Source organism: Sylvia atricapilla, chromosome 27, assembly GCF_009819655.1.
Source record: "Sylvia atricapilla isolate bSylAtr1 chromosome 27, bSylAtr1.pri, whole genome shotgun sequence".
Classification (NCBI taxonomy): domain Eukaryota; kingdom Metazoa; phylum Chordata; class Aves; order Passeriformes; family Sylviidae; genus Sylvia; species Sylvia atricapilla.
The window spans coordinates 1,490,143-1,512,534 of NC_089166.1; the positions used below are offsets into that span (position 1 = coordinate 1,490,143).

Sequence of the window (22,392 nt, forward strand, 5' to 3'; positions counted from 1 at the left end):
ACACATTAAGTCCTTTGATTGCTACAGAAAAGACAAGCAAAGAGAAGAAACAGAACCACTTAGTCATCTGGTCTTTGAGAGTCATGAAAATGTAATTTCTAAAATTTTCAGGTCCTCTGTTATCCAAGATGGATTTTCAAAAGCTTTTGTTACTGTGAGCTCCTCCCTGAGCATCCCTAACACACAAAGGGATACTCAGATCTTTCATTCCATTTTCTTTCTTTCTCATTCCCTCCAAATTCTGTGGAACAAGTGTTTTGGAGAAAGAGGAACTTCTGGCCTGGCAGCACTTGCAGCTTTTGGGAGCAGCCAGGCCTCTCTATACACATGAAAAATGCTCCAGGTGTTTCAGGCTACAGAATAGAGCTGCACTCCCTGTGTACAGAGGTGTCAAACTGCAGGGCAAAATCAGGGAGGGAAAGAGCAAACAGCAAATGGGAGGCCAGCCAAGGCACCTGTATCACCAGGGAACGAGGAGGCCGTATCAGGAGGAATTCTGCAGTGACTCAGGTGTGGAATATATCACTGGGTACACACAGGATATGTACCACACTTCAGCCCTGGGACAGCACAGCAGAGCTCTTTCTCCTCTGCACTGCTTTCTGCCTTCCGCAGCTCTCCCTCCTGCACTGTAACTCTGTGCAGCCTTTCCTCAGGCCCAGGGACACTCCTGCTGCCAGAGACACACCAGTTCCTTCTGGAGACCTGAATGTCCTGTTCAGCCCTGGGTGGGACAAACCTGCCCAGCCAGTAACTGCTCCAAGGGCTGTGAACAGATGAAATAGTGGTGTCAGGAGGTGCTGAGAGAAAGCAACTGGAGAACAGTTATTTTTTTTTGCCAAATAATGAAGTCCATAGAGCATAAAAAGCATCAATGCATGTCATTTTCTTCACTGAACAGAAAAGCAAGAAGCTGAAAGGAGAATAAATTCCAGTGCGTTCTTTTTGAGATCTGTCTCCTGGTGCAAGGAGAGATGAACATTTGTCCCTCCAGAAACTCCTTCAGCATTCCCTGGACTCCCATATCAGGACCTCAACACAGTGTATTTTTGGTTTTTGCAAAAGCATCTATGATGCTGCATAGCTCATGAAAATTTGGATCTGGAAGGTTTCTGGATATCTGCCTATCTGTTACCTCTGCAATATCCTGAGTAAAAGCAACAATCACCATCTATTGCACTGTCAGAATATTGATCAGGTACTACAGGCAGGTTGGGTTTGCATGAGCTTACAGGGAAGAATCTCCCAAAGGAGGAACTGCAATTCTTAGTGGCACTTTGCAAGTACAGCTGGAAGTGTCAAAAGAAAGGCTTGGGACACACAGTCAAATGGATTAATCTGATTTATAACACCAAATACAGCAGAAGCCTCTAATAACAAATCAATCCCTCACACAGCATTTTTGCTAAAACTTAATTCTATATAATTTAACTTTCTGTTTCTGTCTTACCTTAATGATTGCATGTGCTTGTTTTTGTGGGGACTCCTTTAAGGTGAGAAATGTACTTAAATCCTTGTAAAAGCCTTCAGTATGGCAAGCTGAAGAAGGTGCTTTTAGGATTCAGTGTAGCTAGAATTCTCTTTTTCTCCCAGCACTATATACCTAATTTATGGTAGGGTCAGCTTTTCCCCAATAAGGAATGGTCAGCACAGGGAATTTCCCTTATCTGCACTTTATCAGAGAGGAAGGGAGACACATTTTTTCAGGCAAAGTCATCCAGTCACACCCAAGCTCCTGGCTGAGACCTGGTTCTGCTTTACCTTTATTTTCTCTGCCTTGCTAGTCACTGCTGCTATATAAAATCATTCATTTGTTTCAGGGTAGCTTTATTAATTGTCCTGTAAACCCTTTTTTTCTTGCCTTTGAGGACACTGTATATCCTTCTCTCTTTTCACATACTGCTGAATTTGCTTCCAGGGATAGCTAATGCAATTACACTTTAATGAACTTGCTGAACATTTTAATCAACTTTGTTGGTGCCTGCAGTTCCACAGATGCATCTATGGATGAATGAGCAAAGCCAGCTTATTATTCTGGATTAACCTTTTCAATTTTTAACTGTTTGTCCTTCTGGTAACTCTTCCTTTCTGTCTTTGCTTCCATCAATGAAATTGTGCTGCCTTTTCACGTGCATATTTTTAATCTCCATCTCTTCTTTTGCTCCTATGAACTTTGTTCACCCCCCCACCTGATCATGTCACAGGCCTTCTTAAGACCACAGCTTGGGATGTTTTTCTCCCCTTTTGAAGATCAGAGACAGTTTTTTAATTCAAGCACAAAATTTTCTATTTTTTACTTTTAAACTTCCTTCTGGGAAGAGCCAGTGACAACAAGCTCTGATCTGCAGCTGGTAGCAAGATAACTGCAGTTGTTTGCCCAAGATACAATTCTCGGCTGTCTGGCTTTCACAGCCCATCATAAATCTTTTTTTTTTTTTAATCCTCACAAACCTGGCATTGCCATATATTCACTGAATGTGCCAACAGATTGTGAGACAAGAATGTTGCTGTGCTGAAGAGGCAGGTCCCAGCACATGCACACACAGCTGTGAGTGGCTGGAGAAGAGGGTTGGGAAGAGCAGAGCAACACAAGGAATTTGCTCAAAATGGCTATTTTTGCAAAGTAGAGGGATTATGGTGAAGAGAATGCATAGTTTCTGCACTGAAAGAGGTGAGAAATAAGGTCGTGTCAGGCTTCTGTGTTAACAGAAATTGTCAGAGTAAGAGACAGATTAAGACATTTCTGTCCAGAGCTCTGGTTTGTTCGTGGCAGGACAGAAATGATGCATCAGTGATTTGGGCTGAACTGGAATGATTCCTGCCCAAGCTGCTGCAGTGCTATTGGGGCACAGAATTTAATTTTTTCAATGATTGCCATTTATAGAACATTTGAACAGATTGGTATGAGGAAAATACATAAAAGATCCTCATGAACAGCTCAAGCACTTAAATAACTGGGAGCAGTGCAAATACTTTGCAAATCCTTGAAACTGGCTGTGGTGTGGAAATGCTTCGTTATTGTCCCTGTTTCCCTAGAAACATAACTAGTTTTAAACTTCTGACTCCTCCATCACGCCAGCACTCTAATGATACAGCAAATTGGGGAGTAAAGTACCTGAGACAGGAAAATAAACCAGATTTTCTTATTGTGTGATTAAAGATTGTGTGGGAAGGAAAGCTCAGTTGAGGCACCAAGCCCTAGGGAATGCAAGTCAACTCACTGGATGTACTTTTACACTTCCTTTAACCTGTTATCTGGCTGGTAAATCTCAGCAAGGTATGATTGGGCTGGAAACTATTATTTGAGAGCCAAACATCCAACTGACAGGAGGATGTGTTCCAAAAGTCAGGTTTCTGCAGGCAGCAGCAGAGGCAGCGCAGGGGCCTCTGCCAAAGCCCAAGGGACTGGACCTGTCCTGGGCTCAGGGGAGTGGTGGCTGTTGGACACTTGCCATGGCCTCTGCATGCTGCTGGGATCCTCACTGAGGGAGGAGGCCTGGGGCTATCCGCAGGGATCTTCCCATGCACCACATGGAAAATTCCTGCTCAAAAATAAATCCTAGACTTGGGAGGGATGCAGAGTAGATGGGGCTTATAGCATAAAGCTGAGCTGTTTTGTTCTGTTCCCATCTGTAAAACATTTGTATATCTATTATTTATATCTATGTGCTTATATATTTATGTGCACAAACTTGTATTTTTAGACTTATAGGTTATTATTTCTCTTGCTAATTTTGTAAGAATGTGTTCTGATCATAGAGGCAAGTCACAGCTTCCAGTAAGGGCAGAGATTTGATTGTGCAAGCCTTCAATATTAGTTTAAACATTAGTTCTGGATCCAATTAGAAAACAGGGAGCTCTCTTAGTACCCTCCTGGTGGATCCTTATGTTTGGGCTTTCCTGATCCTGCTGGTGGTTTCGTACTCAGATTTTCTTGACAGGAATTCTCGGAGTCTGAAGATTTCTGGTTGAGCTCAGTGAGAAAATCCAACTGTTGCTCTGTGAAGGCAAGCCCTGCAGCCTCTGGTTTGTGGAGCTGCTGCCAGGGAGGCATTTTTAACACTTGGTTCTCATGGCAACTCTCAGCCCATGGAAACCCCTTTGCAGCCCTGGTTCTGGCTGCCCTAGCTGGTCACACAACTTTAAGGGAACAAAAGGGGATTTCTGACTACTTCTGACAGTTTGTGCCACTTTCAAAAAGGACTGTGCTACCTGTGTTTGTTTCTACCAGGCAAATCCCTTCCCAGGCAGTCCTGGCTGTTACCTTAATTAAGAGCTGTGGTTTTCCACCAGACTCTGACACCCATATTCAGCTTTAAATCTTCCTTTTATTAAAAACTGAGGTTTGTGCCAACTGTCTGTGTTTTGGGCAGCCCACTGCCAGCAAAGCAAATGACTCAAGTGCTTTCTGAGTGCCTTTTCATGCTTTCCTAATGGATTCAGCTTTAATAACTGATAAAATCTGGTGACATGATTTCTAACAGCATTTAAGACAGAAAGGAGCTGTTGGAATTTGTTTAAAATCTTTCTGGGTGAGCGCTGTGAACTTTTGGGTACGGCTGTGATTTTCAATAGCCTGCCATCAGGTTGTGGGAAAGAACTGAACTGAGATTGGGAATGTTGTCAGAAAACGTTGATTACTGAGGCTGTGGGTGCCTTTGATGGCAGCCCTGAGCGGGTTGGCAGGGCTGGGAGTACAGGTGTGTGCCAGGGAAAGGTGTTCCCTGGAGCCAGGCTTGGCGGAGCAGCGGGAGCGTGGGCTCCCAAACTGCGCTATTAGGAGTAATTGCAGCGTGCAGAAACCTCTCTTTAGGCAGTACTAAAACAGCTCTGAGAGTCAGCTCCAGTGCGCCTGAGACTACGTGTGCACTGTCACTTGTCCTTTATCTTGGAATCGTGGAATGCTTTGGGTGGGAAGGGCCCTCATAGCTCATCCAGTTCCACCCTCTGCCACAGGCAGGGACACCTTCCACTAGAACAGGTTTATCCAAGCCTCTCCAGCCAGGCCATGAACACTGCCAGGGATATGGCAGCCACGGTGTGGAAACACTTAAAGAAATCCCGAGGTTTGTTAGGATTAGCACTCCGAAATGTTATATTTGGTGTGAAATCTAACAGAAATTGTTACAGAGAGAAAGGATTTTCCTGCATGAATTGTCATACTTAGTTAACTTGGCTGCTGCTAGTTTTCATGGTTATGCTAGGCTAGTAAATGTCAGAAATATCACAGGAGCAGCTTCTTTTCCTCTAACTTTTTGTTACAGGCACAGTGAGTCAGACTTTCTCTTCTCCTTCCTTGAGTCAGTGGTGGGCTGAGAGAGAAATCTGCCTTGTCACCTCCGTGGTTCCATTTCCTTTAGCCAGGAGTGCCAGAGCCTGGCAGGACTGTGCACAAAGGCACCGGGGTATCAGTGGGCTGCTGTACCTGTCCACAGCTGACAGCTGCCCTTGCAAATGGAAACACTGCTGTGAGTCTAAACCCTGCAGGTGTCTCGGAATCCTGATCCAGAGTGAAGCCCCTTGGAGAACTCAAGTCCACTGAATTTTGATTCTTATCTTGAATGTCTCTTTATACAGACATTTCGCCCTCTTATCTTCATCAAACCTCCTGAAAATGTTGTATTATTCCTCTGGAGATGATTAATTTCCAGAATTGAGCACAAACCCCGGGATTTGGGGCCTCGGGGAGCGGCACAGAGCGCCCCCTGCAGGTCCGGCTGTTAAGCACAGCCATTGAATCCGAGGTGTGAAACAAAAATAAAAACGTGCCGATTTTGGTATTAATGAATCCGTTCTTTCCTTGTACTAACTGTGTCTCTGGCCTGAGGCTTTAATTTAATTTTGAGAGTGTTTTGAGCAGTTTGTGTCACAAATCTGACTTGTCATTTCCTTAATTGCCATCAGAGGATGCCGGGGAGCCGACCCGAACGGACGGACACACTGTCACCCACAGCTAAATCCTGTCCCTGGTACGGAGCTGTGGGACAAACCACTGAATCAGGATAAGGCTTAACCACAACATTCCCTCATGCTGCCACTGCAGACGTGTCCCACCTAAAAGAGAGAGGAAGGGAAGCAGGAGACTCGGAAATGTTCCCAGCAGACAGCCTAGAGCACAAATGGCTCCTCTCTGGGATTATAGACATTCTTCCTTAGTTAAACTGTGCCTAAAGAAGGTATTTGATCCCAAAGTCCATTATAGCTGACTAGTGCTGAGGGGTTTTGGGAAAGTCAGCAGTACAAAGAAGACTATCTGGTTGATAAGAGAGACACAAGAGTCTCTGTTACTTGCACGGAGCAGAAGAGTCCTGTTGTGACTCCAAGGAGAGGCAGATCTGCTTTGATTTTACAAACCTTTGTTTCCCATGGAAATAGTTTCTCTGACTCATCCCTTTCCTGCTGCGCTGAGAATTCATCTTGGATTGTAACATGAAATAGATGGAGTAGTTGGATGTATTTTAAAATAATACCTTGTTATCCAAAACGATGATGTTTTACCTGTCCTGACTGTCTTTGCAAACCAAAGTGTAAGTGTAAAGCTGTGTGACAGGATAAGAAATGTCGGTGATTTAGGAGGTGTTCAGGGAACAATGAATCCTCTGAGACCCACCCCGGGTCTGGGACAGGGCGGCAGTGGAGTCACTCCCCTGCTATGTGGCTGACCCTGTTCAGCAGCTTCCTCAGCCCTGCAAACTAAACACTGAAATGCAAATTTCTAAGTTTGGAATGACTGAGATCTTTCACCCGTTTTCTTCCGCTGTTGAACCCAAAAAGGCTGAGTGTGGTACACGAAGTGGGGCAGGTTTAGTAACAAAGCTTGGACCTTGCCTGCACCGTGACATTCTCCACTCAGAGCTTCACACAGGATGGAGCTGGGAATGACCCTATGGAATAAGGGAACACACTCCTCCTTGTGGAACTTTCAGATAAAAGACCTGAGCTCAGATTTTCCAACATGGCAGGAGGAATAATCCCAGCAACTGAATGTTGGGTTAATAGATCTTCCTTATTCCTCACTCATTTCCTGATCTAACCCTTTGCTTTAATTGAACAAGATTAAACAGAGCTCTCACCCAGAAGCTGGGAAAAACCTGCCTGGATAGGATTGATTTCTTGCTCAGGGACTCTAAGGAAAGTGGTTTTGATTTGACAAAATTTTCATGAAATTTTTGAGTTTAATTAATCCTGATTCTTCACTTCAGCTGCTGAATTGGCAAATCAACTACTTGCACACCTCTTGCAACATATGCCATGAAAAAGGGGTTCTCCCATCCATTTCTCTTCCCCATAGGTGTCACCCTTGAGTTTAATGTAGATGTATTTATTCATCTTCAGGATTTTATCCAGTCACCATATTATTTAGGATTCACGTATTTCTTTGGAGCCATATTACATAATTCACACAATCTTAATGCCTTTGTGTATGTGACTTGATACACCTAAGTGTAAATAGAATGTTAATATACCAAATAGACTGCTGGACACAGAGTTTTCTTTGCATTGCAGAAAGGTAAAGCTTTATTCGAGGGATTGTTGTTCAGTGCAGAACGAAATGCACTGCACAGATCTGTGTGTGAGCACAGTGATCACAGTGATCAATATGAAAAGAGAGGAGTAGATAGTTTTAGGGAAAACCTAGTAAGTATTAATTATGACTTCATGATTAGCATTTGGAGAGTAATCTGTGCGTGGGGTGGGTCACAGTGTGTGTGGGCTGTGGGCTGGGCTTCTCCCACGGCACTGACTGGATCAGGGAAGCCCAACGTGTCGGTGGTATCTTAACACACTCTTGACTGCCCTGTGGAAAGAAAAAAGAAACCATTGCTCTGATAGGGAAACCAAAAGTCTCTTTGCAGCACTGACATTGCAGACTCATCCACTATTTAAATATCCATTTGTTAGCAAAAGCATGGGAAAGGAGCTTAACCTGTCTCTGGAATTAAAACCAAACCACTTTGAAATGAAGAGCTTTGATTGTGAATGGTTTAATCCCCGCTGCAATTGCAGAAATGCAAGCCATAGCAAAAAGTTGGTATTAACAGGAAAAGGGATGGAGCACAAAACGTGAAAGTCTTAAGTTTGGATGCTCTTTGGAAGATGTTTCTTATCTGCCTTGTCACTAGATTGACTATGACAATAGGAACTAGAGGAATGAGAGGACATACCTCCTCCTTGGAGAGCTCCTTGAGATGACCTGTAAAAGGAAAGGAGTTTTAATGAAGGGAACAATAAATACACTGACATCATGTGCAGTGAATGCAACAGCTCAGCTTTTCCTGAATCTTATTAATATATTTTTATATATTTTTTTCCATTTCATTCTCTTCACCTGTATTTTCCTAGAAAATTGTAAAAGTGGAGACAACAAGAGACTGTTGCAGTATGATTCTTGTACTCTCACAGTCCAGCTGTGCTTGTTTGTCTACTGACAGAAGGAATTTCATTACAGTTTGGTTTGGCACAGTGATTCCCCTCATGGAATTCACTCCGCACAAACAGGTCAAGAGGAACTGATTAACTCAAAACCTGTCAGTAACAATCTGCTCTGTGTTTTCCTTGGCATTTGATGTGCTTATGAAATTTTTGATAGGCACATTTCAATGCAGATGCTGAACTTAGATTTCAGCTACAGACAAGTAAAATATTCTGCTCTATCATCCGTGAGTGCCGAGAGAAGAGCTTGTGATAAAATTCGTGCCTTTATTTGCAAACAGAGAACTTACACAAGATCCTGATTCCCCTCCTGCAGCAGCGACCGGTACTGCTGGATCTCCTGCTCCAGGCGCATCTTGATGCCCAGGAGCATCTTGTACTCCTGGCTCTGACCCTCCATCTCACAGCGGATGCTGCCGAGCTCCTCCTCAACGGAGTTGATCTGCGCCTGGATTTGTTGGAGCATGCGGCCATAGCGAGACTCGGTTTCTGCCAGGGAGTTTTCCAGAGAGCTTTTCTGGAAAGGCAAACACAGGAGTTGAGGAGCAGAGTTCTATGGCTCCCTGCCCATGCCAAGGAGGGAAGGGCCTGCAGATCCTGCCCACGTACCGTGCTGAGCTGTGCCTGCAGTTCAATCTCCAGGTTCTGCATCTCACGCTTCAGCTCGGTGAGCTGGTGGCTGCTTGTCTGGATGTCCTGGCTGCTGGAAGTGACCTGCTGATTGACTTCTTGGATCTGCAGAGTCAAACCCCAGAGATACTTTCTGAGCCACAAGGGAGCAGATTTACTGAGTGCTCACTCATATTTCCAGGGAGCCTTTCACCAGTCCTGGTACCGGGGTGTCTGGGCTGTCCCACCAAAGGAGACTCCACTCTGGGCATTGCTACGTACCTTGACCTCATACCACTGCTCCACCTCCTTACGGTTCTTTGCAATGATCTGCTCATATTCATCTCTCAGGTCATTCAGGATCTTTGTCAAGTCTTCTCCAGGGGCAGCATTGACCTCCACGCTCACATCACCACCAGTCTGGGACTGGAGCTGCCTCATTTCCTGCAGGGAGTGCAGAGAGAGAGACAAGAGAACACACAGATCATTTGTTGTGCTGGTGATTTTGGGTAAAGCATTAGGAAGGTACAAAAGAATGACAGTTGCATGGCATAAGGTGAAATGGACTTGATATGTGATGGTGGGAGCTGTGAAGAATCAGTGGATTATGTCTTTGGCTGTGCTATCTATCACTGGATTGTACCTCCTCATGGTTTCTCTTCAGAGCCATCAGCTCATCCCTCAAGGACTCCAGCTCAGATTCCAGTGAAGACCGAGTGGTAGTGAGACCATCCAGGAGGTTTCTCAGGCCATTGATGTCAGCCTCCACGGTCTGACGAATGACCAGCTCATTCTCATACCTGTAGTAGAGGAAAGCAAAACATTGCACATTCATTTCGTTACAATATGTAGGCTTAATCATACCACTTTAGACAGGGTTTCATTCACCTGCATTCATGAGTCTCATAAAATTTGTGACACAAAAGAAGAAAGGTTCACAGGGAGGTACTCACTTCATTCGGAAGTCATCGGCAGTCATCTTGCTGTTATCAATGTCCAGAAGCATTCTGTTGTTGTCCACAGTGGCAGAAATAATCTGTAAAAGGGGAAGGTGGACAGGTGTATTTCTGTATTTTCTAAATTTCCAGGACAAGCAGAAGGACACAAAGCTTTGGTAGAGTGTTGCTGCTGGTCTTGGAATTATGGAGTAGTGCATGGGCCACAGAAAGTTCCTGAATTGTCATGCCACAGGGACTGATGTCTGCAAGATTTTGGCTTTCCGAAGATTTTGATGAAAGAGTAAAGATTTTGATGAAAGAGAAGAAGGAAAGAACAGGAGAACATTTATGTTGGGAAATGGCCAACCTCCATGGGTGCTGCAGTCTGGGTGTAGGAGGCAGTGTAGGCTTTGCCCCAATGCTATAAATCATCCCATTACAAAAAAAGTGGATTCTAATGGACGACCTCAGTCCATGCAGCTGGTGTCTGTAGGAGTGTGCAGGGACAAAAGGAGCTCAGATCCTGCCATCCAGGTGCTTTGGCTTTGCACTCCATCCAGCTGGTCTGGTGGGAGCAGCGGGAAGCACTGCAAACCACACATGGCTGGTTTGGAGCCACCTGCACAATGTGGGATGTATATTGCATGAGCTGGCGTGTCTGTGGCTGGTGGAGCTCCTGGTGCCTTGGGCTGTGCCCCGTTGCCTGTGGGCTGCTGTGGGGGTTTGTTCACCCAGGGAATGGGAGGTGCAGCTCAGCAGGTTTGTGCCTGTGGTACCACCAGCACGGCCGTCCCGCAGGCTGTAGAGCCCAGCGCTGGGATGGAGGAAGGAGGAAGGAGCAAAGAGGAAGGAGCAAAGATGAAGGAGCCTTAGAGGATAGAGGAGCATGTGGGAGATGGAGGCACATGTGCCAGGATGGTCCTACCTGATTCTGGAGTTGTTCAATGGCCTGGTAGTAGGAGCTGTAGTCCTTGGAAACATTGGGAGCTTGTTTCCTGTACCACTCGCGGATGTTGTGCTCAAGCTGAGCGTTCTCTTCCTCCAGCCTTCGCACCTTCTCCAGGTAAGAGGCCAGGCGGTCGTTGAGGTTCTGCATGGTGACCTTCTCATTGCTGTTCAGCAGCAGGTCCCCGCCGAAGCCCCCGCCGAGGCCGCCCATGCTCAGGCCGCCCCCGAAGCCCCCGCAGGCTGCCCCGCCGTAGCTGCCCCCGCCGATGACGGAGGAGGCGTAGCGCCGGCAGGACACGGAGGAGCTGCGGCCGCTGCCGCCGCAGGCGCCTCCACCTCCTCCTCCGCTCCTGTACGAGGTGCTGGATGTTCTCTTGATGCTGCAGCTCATGGTGAAGGGATCGGATGTGCGGCCCCAGATGCAAAGCTGTGCACAGCGAGATACAGGAAATCAAAGTGCAGCGGGCCGTCCTTGCTGGTGGCTATTTATACCTGCCTGGTGGGTGTCACCTGCCAGGCAGTCCAGCTTCCCATGGGCTTTGCCAGCCATAGTGATCATGCCGAAAGTGATGTGCTAAGGGGAATTTCTTTTGGGGCTTGGGACAACCCTCCCTCCAGGTACTGGGTTTGCATGCTGATTCACACCAAGCCTGCACTGCAATTTCGGGTGGGTGGCTGTGAGTTAGATTTTGTTGGAGATAGTTTGTTGCTGGCTACTTAGTGAGTGAGACTCATTTTAATGAGTGTTCTTTGTTCTTTAGAGTAATTTTTTTTGTCCTTAAAACAGGTGGTGAAAGCACCACCTAATCTCTCTGCTTTAATTTCAGAGTTGGAGAAGTATGAACTCAGGCACCCTTTGCATTAGGCTGATTCGAATTAGCTGTCGGAACTGCCACTTCTGGAAACAGTATCTCTAAGAATTTAGGCACTTCTCTAGAAAAGAAATGTCAGTGTGGGCACTGTCTCTCAGAGTACTTAGTGGTACTAAGTGGTAAAAATCTCAGTGGAGTGAGCTTAACAGCAGCAGTATTATTTTTGTTCTCACCAGACTCTGGTGGTATCACTTCCAGGAGATCCTCCTGTCTCATTGGCCTGCAGTGATGCCATTTTAAAACTCTAAGTTTTAAAACATTTTTGTGAAAATTTCCAATCATTCAAAGGTTATCTTAAACTGAAATATGTACGTGGAACCTATATGGCTGCATTGGCTGTATCCTGGAGAGGAAAGAAAGGATTTGGCTTGGCCAGATGGAAGCTGGCACTGTTATCAGCTGGCTGTTGAGGAAGGAGGTACCAGGGCTGTTTGAAATACAGAATGATCCTGCTGTCCATGTAGGAAAGGACACAGTCTGGATTTGAGTGTGTTTGGGCTGGAAACTAAGGGGAAATTTTTATCTACGGGAGGCAGAAGGGTATGGAAGAATTTCCATTGCAGAAGCTGTGGATGGAAGAGAGACTTTCAAGTCTGATCTCAATCAATTGATGTTGGGGATTTTATGCTTGTATAACAGAGATGGCTGTGATGACCCTCTAGATCCCCCTTACCTTTGGGCTTTTGTCTCTCGCTGCTGAATGACTGCACCATTTCTGTAAGGGGGCGGATTGTGACAAGCCCTTCTTTGCAAAAGAAATTTTGCCTTTAAATAACTTCTGGAAAATGTGTATTTTAAGCCTGAAAGACAACGGGCCTCATTATGTGAGAGGTGAACTTTGATGGGAATCCATCTCAACTTGGAAGTTGTAATTTGCCCATTCCTTTCGTTGTTGGTTTCTCCATTTATGCTGTTACTTACACACACCCTGCAGTTGTGGCTCAAACAGGATTTTTTTCCTTAGCCACAATGCTTATGAGATCCATAAAAGTCACTAATGTGTGTTATGGCTGACTGAAGAATCATGGAAAACCATTCACCCTCTTTCTTGACACACCACCACCCCCGTATCACAGATAATGTAATCCTTTGATCTGCATAATTATGCAGCATGATTGTTGTTTTATTGGTAGCTCTCTAATTCTCCACACGTCAGAACCAGGTGCTTTGCATATGTTATTGAGACTGAGTCATCATTATTAAAAAATAAAAATTATTTTCTCACAGGGTGTGATTCCTTAGTCATATTTTCCTCATTATATTGTTGAAATGCACTTTTATTCTCCTCTATGAGATGTTTATTGCTGATTGGCATTAGTGCCAGAGGTGTTGATTTTATATCTCCTTCTCGGCATCGTTGCATCACAACACCCGACCCAACAATTTCTGACATTTCCCAATGCTGTAATTTCATACTGTCACCTGGTGCCTTTTCTCTGTCTCTCTGTTCCTCTCTTATTTTTTTGAACAAGTGATCTAACCATCCTCACTGCCATAACTGCATCCCAAACATTTAATCTCTAGACTTTCTGTTCTGTAACTCGGCGGTATTTCCTTGTCTCCATGTGCATTTCTGACCACTGTCCTGCGTACATGGCTCTTGGCCTGAGTTGGCTGTTGTGAGTGAGTTTTGACCTGCTGATTTACTTCACAAGCCAGAAGAGCCAGGACTGTTCAGGAGCCATTACCTTTCACAGTCCTTGCGATGACAGAAGGAGGTCAGACATGTTCTGCTGTAGAAGATGTTGAGGCTCAGCCATTCAAAGGTGCTCTAAGAGCTTTGAAATCACATCTTCCACTGGCAGACCTTCTGCTCGCAGTGCACCCCATGGACCTCTGCAAGTCAGAAGCTTGTTTGAAGTATGAGTGCTGTGAATCTTTTCCCAGTGCTGTTTACTCACAGGTGAAGCTGCATGCTGTGCCACAAACAGATACTTCAAATTGGCAGAAGAACCAAAAGCAGCCTGTGGTTTCCACAGAGGCTGTGATGGCATTACTGGGTGTATGTCTTCAGTCACACAAGAGGGAGAGGACAATCCTAAATACAATTACTGGTAGTTAATTGTTCTACAGTAAATGAGTCAAATGTGGTCTTGGTAAGAAGAGCGCTACTCCCAAGAGTTTCGTCAGGGACTCCATTTGTGCATTCCTCATCTGTCATCCATTGTCCTGCAGCAGCGCTCAACCTGTGCATTTATTCAGTTCATTCAGAGCTGTAGGATTTCCACAACCCCCCATTCTGAGCTCATCTTTCTCTCATGTCACTCCCTGGGGTGGGCTCATAAACTTGCACGTGTATAGACCTACAGAAAATCCTATTAAATGTGAGCTATTTTAATTCTGTAGTTGATCTAAATCATTACTCATAGTCATTCCTACCAGTGAAAAGGACAAATTTAGAGATACTTCCCAAGGGAAATTAAGCTTTTCCAGCAGAGAGATCCTTTCCTGTTCTCTTTTTGTCTACCTGCTTCCATGTGCTCCTGTTATCAATGATGGTGATTAATTGAATTCTAAATTCCTCCCTGCCAAAGCCTTTTTTTCCTATCCTGTAAATCCTTTCAGAACACTAAGCAAGTGTATGGCTTTTTCTGAGAACATAGATGAGTGAAGTGAGCACCAGGAGCAGTCAGTGGTGTCAGGATACCTGATCACAGAAATAGCACAAGGTTTCTGGAGCACCTGCCAGCCTTAGACAGCAGCTGTGGGTCTTGCTGTGCCTTTGGCACACCTGTGGTGTGTGTTGTCCCTAGGACAGGCCTTGGCGCATCCCTAGGTGGGGGTCAGTGCCCCGTGGATCAGCAGGAATGTGTGGAGGGCATTGTGCTGTCAACAGCAGGACTCCACAGGGAGCTGATCCTGCCATAGAGACTCCTGAGGACTCTCCCCAGTGCCACCTACTGCACCAAGACCTCACACTCCCAAATCAGCTCAGAAATGGGGATAGACACTGCAGCTCTGGAGTTCCTGGGAGTTTTCTGGGTGAGGACTGTACTTTTGATCATTCTGATGCTTCTCTGTGCTTCTGGAACATTAGAAGGAAGCAAAGTAACCTTTCAGTTCTTTAGCCATATATATTAACTGTAGTTTAAGGTTCCATAATCTGGTCTCAAAAGAGATGTCGCCTTCAGCTGCTTTGGCTACAGTAAATACAGCTGAGACCTGAGTAAGTTCTGGCAGCTTCTGGAGACAAAAGTCATGTTTGCATTTGCTTTACATCACTTTCTATAGTGTTAAAACCTGAAATGAGATTTTTATTCATTGTAGACAGGCTTTTATTCACACAAATTCCTGATACTGGACTGATAAAAGTCAGGTTTTCAACAGGAGTAGAAAGTGTATTCTTTGTGGACACCCACTGCAGGCTGCAGTCAGGGTGCTGTGCTGGCAGAGCCAAGGCATGTGGTTACTGAGAAAAGACCTAACCAAAAGCAAACTCTTATAAGTTAGTTGTGATGAGAAAGTGTTTAATTTCATTACCCTAGCAGATCAGTCTGAAATGAAATGGGAAATACTAGAAACCAGGTTTAATCAGCGCGGAAGGGATGAACCTGTAAGCTGATTTTGTGTATCTGGTGCACAACACTCAGAGACTGAAAAGGGGCTTCGCTGTGATCTTCAGAAAGCAAAATACATCTAAAGGCACTGCCCTAATTTAGTATTGCTCTCTCATCTCTAATTTTGTTGCATATTTTATATTCTTAGGCAGTAAAATATAGAAAATACCTTCAGTGAAAGGAATGTGTCTCTAATTTCTCTTAAGGCAGAGTATCATCAGCCAGCTGCATATACTAACAGAAATTGAGTTCTTGGTGTTATATATATCTTATAGTATATATTCTAGTATTTAAATTGAAATTTCCATCATAAAGCATTGGAATGTTTTTGGTGCATGACGCTGAAGGAAACAGACTTATTGTTTTGCTGTCTGTTTTTCCTAAGCCATCAGTACGTAATTCTCTGTGCAACAAATGGTGTAGAGATACTTGTGAGGAAGCCCCTCATGCTGGAAACAACCTCTCCTGAGTCACACCTTCCTTCCCACAGGGCTCCAGCTATGATGAGATTAATGGACTCAGATAAGTCACAGTAGTACCACTGGGCACAGTTTAGTCAATTAACAGTTGATCTCCTGAGAGTTACCAATCATTTGTATTTTCTTTCACTCATGTATTTCATTCTCTTTAGTCCAAGTGGCAAGGTAAGGGACCAGAAAGCAATCCCTTAGTGACCATTAAAAAACAAAGTGGTAAATGTTTTTAACATCTCAGGAAGGAGAAGAAATTGTGTCAAGAACTGACAAGATTTCTATTTTGAACCTTATACCTCCTGCTTGTGAAGAGAGAGTTCTGCCAGTCTCACCCAGCAGGTCCCCTAGGCAGAGGCTGGCTGTTGTCTCATCTCACACAGTCATGGTCACATTTCCTGATATTTCCTTTCACTCAGTGGTTCTTTCCCAGCACTGTGTCCATTTTCCTCATGCAAAATGGTCTGTCCTGAGACCACGTACCCCGTACAACCCCACAGCCCATGTTTGCTGGATGATCTGGATAAGTACCCGCACGAGGTTGGTAAAATTTATTTTCTCAGACATGTTGTGATTTGCATTTCAGACGTAAAGGTTTATTAGAGCAGAGTTACTAGTAGAGTGTGAGCCTTTTAACAAAGAATGAGTTGCCAAAGACAAGTTGAGCAAGCCAAGCATTGCAGGGCGGAGGAAGGGGTGCTGGGGCAGGTGGCCAGGCTCATCTTCCAAACCCTTCCCGCCGCCTCGGCTGTGCTGCAGAAACTCTCGGGTGTCTTTTGCTGCCCATGGTCAGCCCATCTCAGCTGGACGGTGCCAGGGTCGCTGCTGCTGCTCTAGCACACTCTTGACTGCCCTGTGTGAACAAAGAGCAAATCACTGCCTTGAGGGGAAGTCTAAGCATTCCTGCTGAGTGCAATTCTTACACCTGACCGTGTGTCAGCAGTGGAGGCACAGAGGCTCCATGCCCAGCAGCACCTTGGGCGCTTTCTCAGAACTGCATTTTTTTATTATTCCAGTAAGCAAAAAGTATTTCCCATGCGATAAAGTTTATAAACTGTATTTTACATTTAAGCAGAGAGAAGAGCAACACTTGATGTATTTTGACCCCTGATTCCACTGCAACAGAGTAATGAGGTTTCTCACTCCTGGGCTAATGGACCTCAGAATCTTTCCCAACCCAAACTACAAAACTGTTTTCTGACCAAACATATTGCAGCCTTTGGGGCAGATGTAACCCTCTAATAATCACATGCTTACAAAGTGTTGACTTACCTGACATCTCCCCACACTGGGAATGAGAGTAGGAAGCAGAATATGACTGGGAGGATTTTCCGCCACCTTGGAAATTTCCTTGGGAGGTACTGTAAAAAAAAAAAAAAAAAAAGAATTCATCAACAAGTACTAACATTGGATGTTGAATTGAAAGATATGTTGATGTAGCTTCAGGGACAAAAAGTCTCTATTAGTAAATAAGTACATGAGGATTTCTTGGTGCTTCCTTGCTATAATATGAAATACGTACACAAAATCCTGTGTGCCCTCCTGCAGCAGTGACCGGTACTGCTGGATCTCCTGCTCCAGGCGGGTTTTTATACCCAGGAGCATCTTGTACTCCTGGCTCTGACCCTCCATCTCACAGCGGATGCTGGCCAGCTCTTCCTCAACAGAATTGACCTGTGCCTGGATTTGTTGCAGCAGGAAGCTGTAGCGAGACTCGGTTTCTGCCAGGGAGTTTTCCAGAGAGCTTTTCTGGAAAGACAAACACAGGAGTTGAGGAGCAGAGTTCTATGGCTCCCTGCCCGTGCCAAGGAGGGAAGGGCCTGCAGATCCTGCCCACATACCGTGCTGAGCTGTGCCTGCAGTTCAATCTCCAGGTTCTGCATCTCACGCTTCAGCTCGGTGAGCTGGTGGCTGCTTGTCTGGATGTCCTGGCTGCTGGAAGTGACCTGCTGATTGACTTCTTGGATCTGCAGAGTCAAACCCCAGAGATACTTTCTGAGCCACAAGGGAGCAGATTTACTGAGTGCTCACTCACATTTCCAGGGAGACTCTCCCTTTCACCAGTCCTGGTACCGGGGTGTCTGGGCTGTCCCACCAAAGGAGACTCCACTCTGGGCATTGCTACGTACCTTGACCTCATACCACTGCTCCACCTCCCTGCGGTTCTTCTCAATGATCTGCTCATATTCATTTCTCAGGTCATTCAGGATCTTTGTCAAGTCTTCTCCAGGGGCCGCATTGACCTCCACGCTCACATCACCACCAGTTTGGGACTGGAGCTGCCTTATTTCCTGCAGGGAGTACAGAGAGACAGACAAGAGAACACACAGGTCATTTGTTGTGCTGGCGCAAAGCAGTAGGAAGGTCCAAAAGAATGACAGTTGCATGGCATAAGGTGAAATGGACTTGATATGTGATGGTGGGAGCTGTGAAGAATCAATGAATTATGTCTTTGGCTGTGTTATGCTTATGTTGGATCGTACCTCCTCATGGTTTCTCTTCAGAGCAATCAGCTCATCCTTCAAGGACTCCAGCTCAGATTCCAGTGAAGATCTAACCAGAGTCAGGTCATCCATGAGATTTCTCAGGCCATTGATGTCCGCCTCCACAGTCTGACGAATGACCAGCTCATTCTCATACCTATGTCACATATACAGAGACAGAGAAATGGGGAAATGAGATGCTGACAGTTAATAGCACACATCTTTTTAAGATCAGTATGCCAGTAAAACTGGTTGACTCATTAATACCACCCAGGGCAGACCTCCCTTGAGATGATGAGAGGGATTTGGAGACATGCAAAATTCACAGGGAGGTACTCACTTCATTCGGAAGTCATCGGCAGTCATCTTGCTGTTATCAATGTCCAGAAGCATTCTGTTGTTGTCCACAGTGGCTGAAATAATCTACAAAAGGGGAAGGTGGACAGGAGTATTTCTGTGTTCTAGATTTCCAGGACAAGCAGAAAGAAGACACAAAGCTTTGGTAGAGAGTTATTAAGGGTCTTAGAATAGTTTCTTGCAGTAGTGCAGGGGCCATATAGAAGGGTAACGATCCAGATTTACTTTCAGGGAAGCTTTTGCTATCACAGATCATCTTGCCAAATCTATATTCTTCCTTTTCTCAAGTTAGGGCCAGCCACCATGTATCTCGAAGAGTGTTTGCAACCCTTTCCACATAATGTACTTCTTTGTGGTTTCTGCTTACTCTGTTTTTTTGGGAACTGTGTGACCTGATTGTAATGGAAGACCTCAGTCCATGCAGCTGATGTCTGTAGGAGTGTGCAGGGACAAAGAGAGCTCAGATCCTGCCATCCAGGTGCTTTGGCTTTGCATTCCATCCAGCTGGTCTGGTGGGAGCAGGGGGAAGCACTGCAAACCACACATGGCTGGTTTGGAGCCATCTGCACAACGTGGGATGTATATTGCATGAGCCGGCGTGTCTGTGGCTGGTGGAGCTCCTGGTGCCTCGGGCTGTGCCCCGTTGCCTGTGGGCTGCTGTGGGGGTTTGTTCACCCAGGGGCTGGGAGGTGCAGCTCAGCAGGTTTGTGCCTGTGGTACCACCAGCACGGCCGTCCCGCAGGCTGTAGAGCCCAGCGCTGGGATGGAGGGAGGAGGAAGGAGCAAAGAGGAAGGAGCAAAGAGGATGGAGCCTTACAGGAGCCTTACAGGAGCCTTACAGGAGCCTTACAAGAGAGAGGAGCATGTGGGAGATGGAGGCACGTGTGCCGGGATGGTCCTACCTGATTCTGGAGTTGTTCAATGGCCTGGTAGTAGGAGCTGTAGTCCTTGGAAACGCTGGGAGCTTGCTTCCTGTACCACTCGCGGATGTTGTGCTCAAGCTGAGCGTTCTCTTCCTCCAGCCTTCGCACCTTCTCCAGGTAAGAGGCCAGGCGGTCGTTGAGGTTCTGCATGGTGACCTTCTCATTGCTGTTCAGCAGCAGGTCCCCGCCGAAGCCCCCGCCGAGGCCGCCCATGCTCAGGCCGCCCCCGAAGCCCCCGCAGGCTGCCCCGCCGTAGCTGCCCCCACCGATGACGGAGGAGGCGTAGCGCCGGCAGGACACGGAGGAGCTGCGGCCGCTGCCGCCGCAGGCGCCTCCACCTCCTCCTCCGCTCCTGTACGAGGTGCTGGATGTTCTCTTGATGCTGCAGCTCATGGTGAAGGGATCGGATGTGCGGCCCCAGATGCAAAGCTGTGCACAGCGAGATACAGGAAATCAAAGTGCAGCGGGCCGTCCTTGCTGGTGGCTATTTATACCTGCCTGGTGGGTGTCACCTGCCAGGCAGTCCAGCTTCCCATGGGGTTTGCCAGCCATAGTGATCATGCCAAAAATGATGTGCTAAGAGGAATTTTGTCTGAGGTAAGTAAAAGGCATTACTATTCAGTGCAAATATGTCTTAGTTGATTCACACCAAGCCTGCACTATAATTTTATGTGGGTGGCTCCTTGTTGGATATTTTGTTGAACAATGTAGTATCTCTCAGTTTCTGTTAATCTGGCAGTATCTCGCTAGTAACGGGAACTAATGAAGTCACTGCTTTATTGTCTGTGTCCATCATTTTTTATGTTTTGGAACTCAGCTTTGGTCTTCCACCTGAGATCGCAGACATGATTCGTAACACCATCAGCCTCCAATGGTCTCTTCATACATTGATTTATTTGCAATTTACATCATCTTTATGGAAATCTAATGCACTGAAATAATTTTTTTTAAGACTGCATTCCCATGTCTGTTACAATAGAAAGCTTGACTCTGTCGTTTTCACTCTGTATTGAATAAGGCCCTGCTGGCATTCAGCTTTGTCTGAACATGCTGCACGTGGCTCATGGTGTTTTTTCTTCTTGAAGAAAACTCTGCATAACAGCCACAAAAGTCATATTTTGCAAGGGAAAACATATTAAATCTTTTCCTATCATAGAGCTCCTAATTTATTTTAATGGTTTTAAATGGACTCAGAGGAAATCGAGAGAAGTATTTTACTTTCCATATTTTCATAACCGTATTTAAATAGTAATTTCTCAGAATATGTCCTTGAATTATATATTACAATGAAAAAATAAGTTTGATTTAAAGAGGCAAAGATTAGATCTGAAAAAATATCATCATTGCCTTAGCTCATTACAGCGAAAAGTGTTTTGCAACCATGACAGAACACCTTGCACCACCCAACAGAGAGTCAGAAATACTTGTGTACTTTTTTCCACTGCTCATGCAATAAGGAACGGCAGTGAGCTGCTTTTTCCACCTTTACTAATCAAGCTCTGTGAAACTGAGAAAAACCTTTAACAAAGACAAATTTTTGGATTTCAAAGTGGATTAAATATCACCACTGCTGCTCCTATGGAAGAGTCAATGGGCTGCGCAAAGGAAGCAAAGGAGCTGATGGGACCTGCTGTGAATTGCCATCTCAAAATCAGCTTATCCACAGAGAGTGAAGATGGATTCAACTTAGGGGTGTTTAAGGAAGAGGTTCCTTTTTACAGAAGAAGAAATAAGCCCAGTCCTCTCTCTGGCTGCAGTTGTGCAGATTTGTTGACCCATGGTAACTGTTACCCCCGAGGTGCTGCCACCATGGCTGAGGGGCAGTGGGGCTGTCCTGGGCTGGCACTGGATTCATTGGACATGGGGGAAGCTTCTGGCAACTTCTCACAGAAATCCCCCTGAATCTCCTCTACCCAAACCTTGCCACACAAACCCAATACTGTGCCTCACAGATGTAAAGTGATCTTGGAAATCCTTCCTTTCCTCCACCTGAGTCTCTCAGTAGCTGCTGTCTTCATTCTGTTTTAACCCTTCTGAACTTCACTGTGTGGTGTGTAGCACTTAGTGCCTGTTGGGCAGCAAATAATTAGGAGTCAGGGAAATAAATACTCTTCCAAGGTTAGTTTAAAGCATGGACTGACATCAGTGGAGATCCCTGTCCCTGTCCCTGCACCTGTAGGAGGTGACAATTCAATTCCGTCCCTTGGAGGGCTCTGGAATACAGACAATTCTTAATCTTCAGACCATTTATCATGAACACCATAGCTCTTTCTGGATGGTGTGTGTAGTCCAAGTTTCTAAGCCAAAGAAGGAGAAATGAGCGTTACTTGAATCTCACTGTTCCTGTTCCATGTCCTTGGCAGCATTTATGCAGCACAAACTCTGTTTAACAAGCCTGCAAAGATTCGTTCATGCCAGTATAATGCCAGCACACTTCGGCTTGGTGCAAGTCAAGTGTTTCTGTTTCCCTGAATGGTTTCCAAGTGTTGAGAAAGTTTGCACGGCAGTGTGACGTGTATTTCTGGAAATCAGTTTTGTATCTCTTTGCTCAATCCGTACTTATGTGCATCTGTTGTGTTACTCAGCAGTGCTGCTCCTCTTCTGAGCAACTCACATTTTCTTTCCCTCTCAACTCAACCCTGAGGTCCCTCCCTCATGTGCAGCCCTGCAGCAGCTCAGCCTGCAAGGTTGTGTGCCAGTGAGATGTACCCTCCCCTTGGGCTGCCTCACTGGAATTTTGGCCCCAGTTGCTGGGATATACTGGTAGCTATATCCAGAAGTGAAGATTCCAAGCCCTTTTAC

The 22,392-nt window shown here is 45.6% G+C and overlaps 2 protein-coding genes across 2 annotated transcripts; both read right to left on the minus strand.

The window, feature by feature from the left end:
• Positions 1-8,719: 8,719 nt before the first annotated feature.
• On the minus strand, positions 8,720-11,441 carry LOC136372207 (keratin, type I cytoskeletal 15-like). The gene is made up of 6 exons (XM_066336707.1): positions 10,906-11,441; positions 9,996-10,078; positions 9,686-9,842; positions 9,325-9,486; positions 9,043-9,168; positions 8,720-8,950 (listed from the first exon to the last, which is right to left on the minus strand). The coding sequence occupies exons 1-6, from the start codon at positions 11,317-11,319 to the stop codon at positions 8,720-8,722; spliced, it is 1,173 nt and encodes a 390-aa protein (XP_066192804.1). The 5' UTR covers positions 11,320-11,441.
• A 4,966-nt stretch (positions 11,442-16,407) lies between these two features.
• LOC136372206 (keratin, type I cytoskeletal 14-like) lies at positions 16,408-20,232 on the minus strand. The gene is made up of 8 exons (XM_066336706.1): positions 19,570-20,232; positions 18,651-18,733; positions 18,311-18,467; positions 17,957-18,118; positions 17,669-17,794; positions 17,350-17,576; positions 17,100-17,188; positions 16,408-16,680 (listed from the first exon to the last, which is right to left on the minus strand). The coding sequence occupies exons 1-8, from the start codon at positions 19,981-19,983 to the stop codon at positions 16,661-16,663; spliced, it is 1,278 nt and encodes a 425-aa protein (XP_066192803.1). The 5' UTR covers positions 19,984-20,232; the 3' UTR covers positions 16,408-16,660.
• Between the last annotated feature and the right edge of the window lie 2,160 nt (positions 20,233-22,392).

What these genes read in the sequence shown, in the direction of transcription:
- LOC136372206 (XM_066336706.1), bottom strand. Translation starts at nt 19,983, where the DNA reads ATGAGCTGCAGCATCAAGAGAACATCCAGCACCTCGTACAGGAGCGGA. An exon ending in GCCGATGACTTCCGAATGAA is followed by an intron (nt 18,468 to 18,650) that starts GTGAGTACCTCC and finishes TATGTGACATAG; the next exon opens with GTATGAGAATGAGCTGGTCA. An exon ending in AGCAGTGGTATGAGGTCAAG is followed by an intron (nt 17,795 to 17,956) that starts GTACGTAGCAAT and finishes TTGACTCTGCAG; the next exon opens with ATCCAAGAAGTCAATCAGCA.
- LOC136372207 (XM_066336707.1), bottom strand. Translation starts at nt 11,319, where the DNA reads ATGAGCTGCAGCATCAAGAGAACATCCAGCACCTCGTACAGGAGCGGA. An exon ending in TTGAACAACTCCAGAATCAG is followed by an intron (nt 10,079 to 10,905) that starts GTAGGACCATCC and finishes CCCCTTTTACAG; the next exon opens with ATTATTTCTGCCACTGTGGA. An exon ending in TGAAGAGAAACCATGAGGAG is followed by an intron (nt 9,487 to 9,685) that starts GTACAATCCAGT and finishes CACTCCCTGCAG; the next exon opens with GAAATGAGGCAGCTCCAGTC.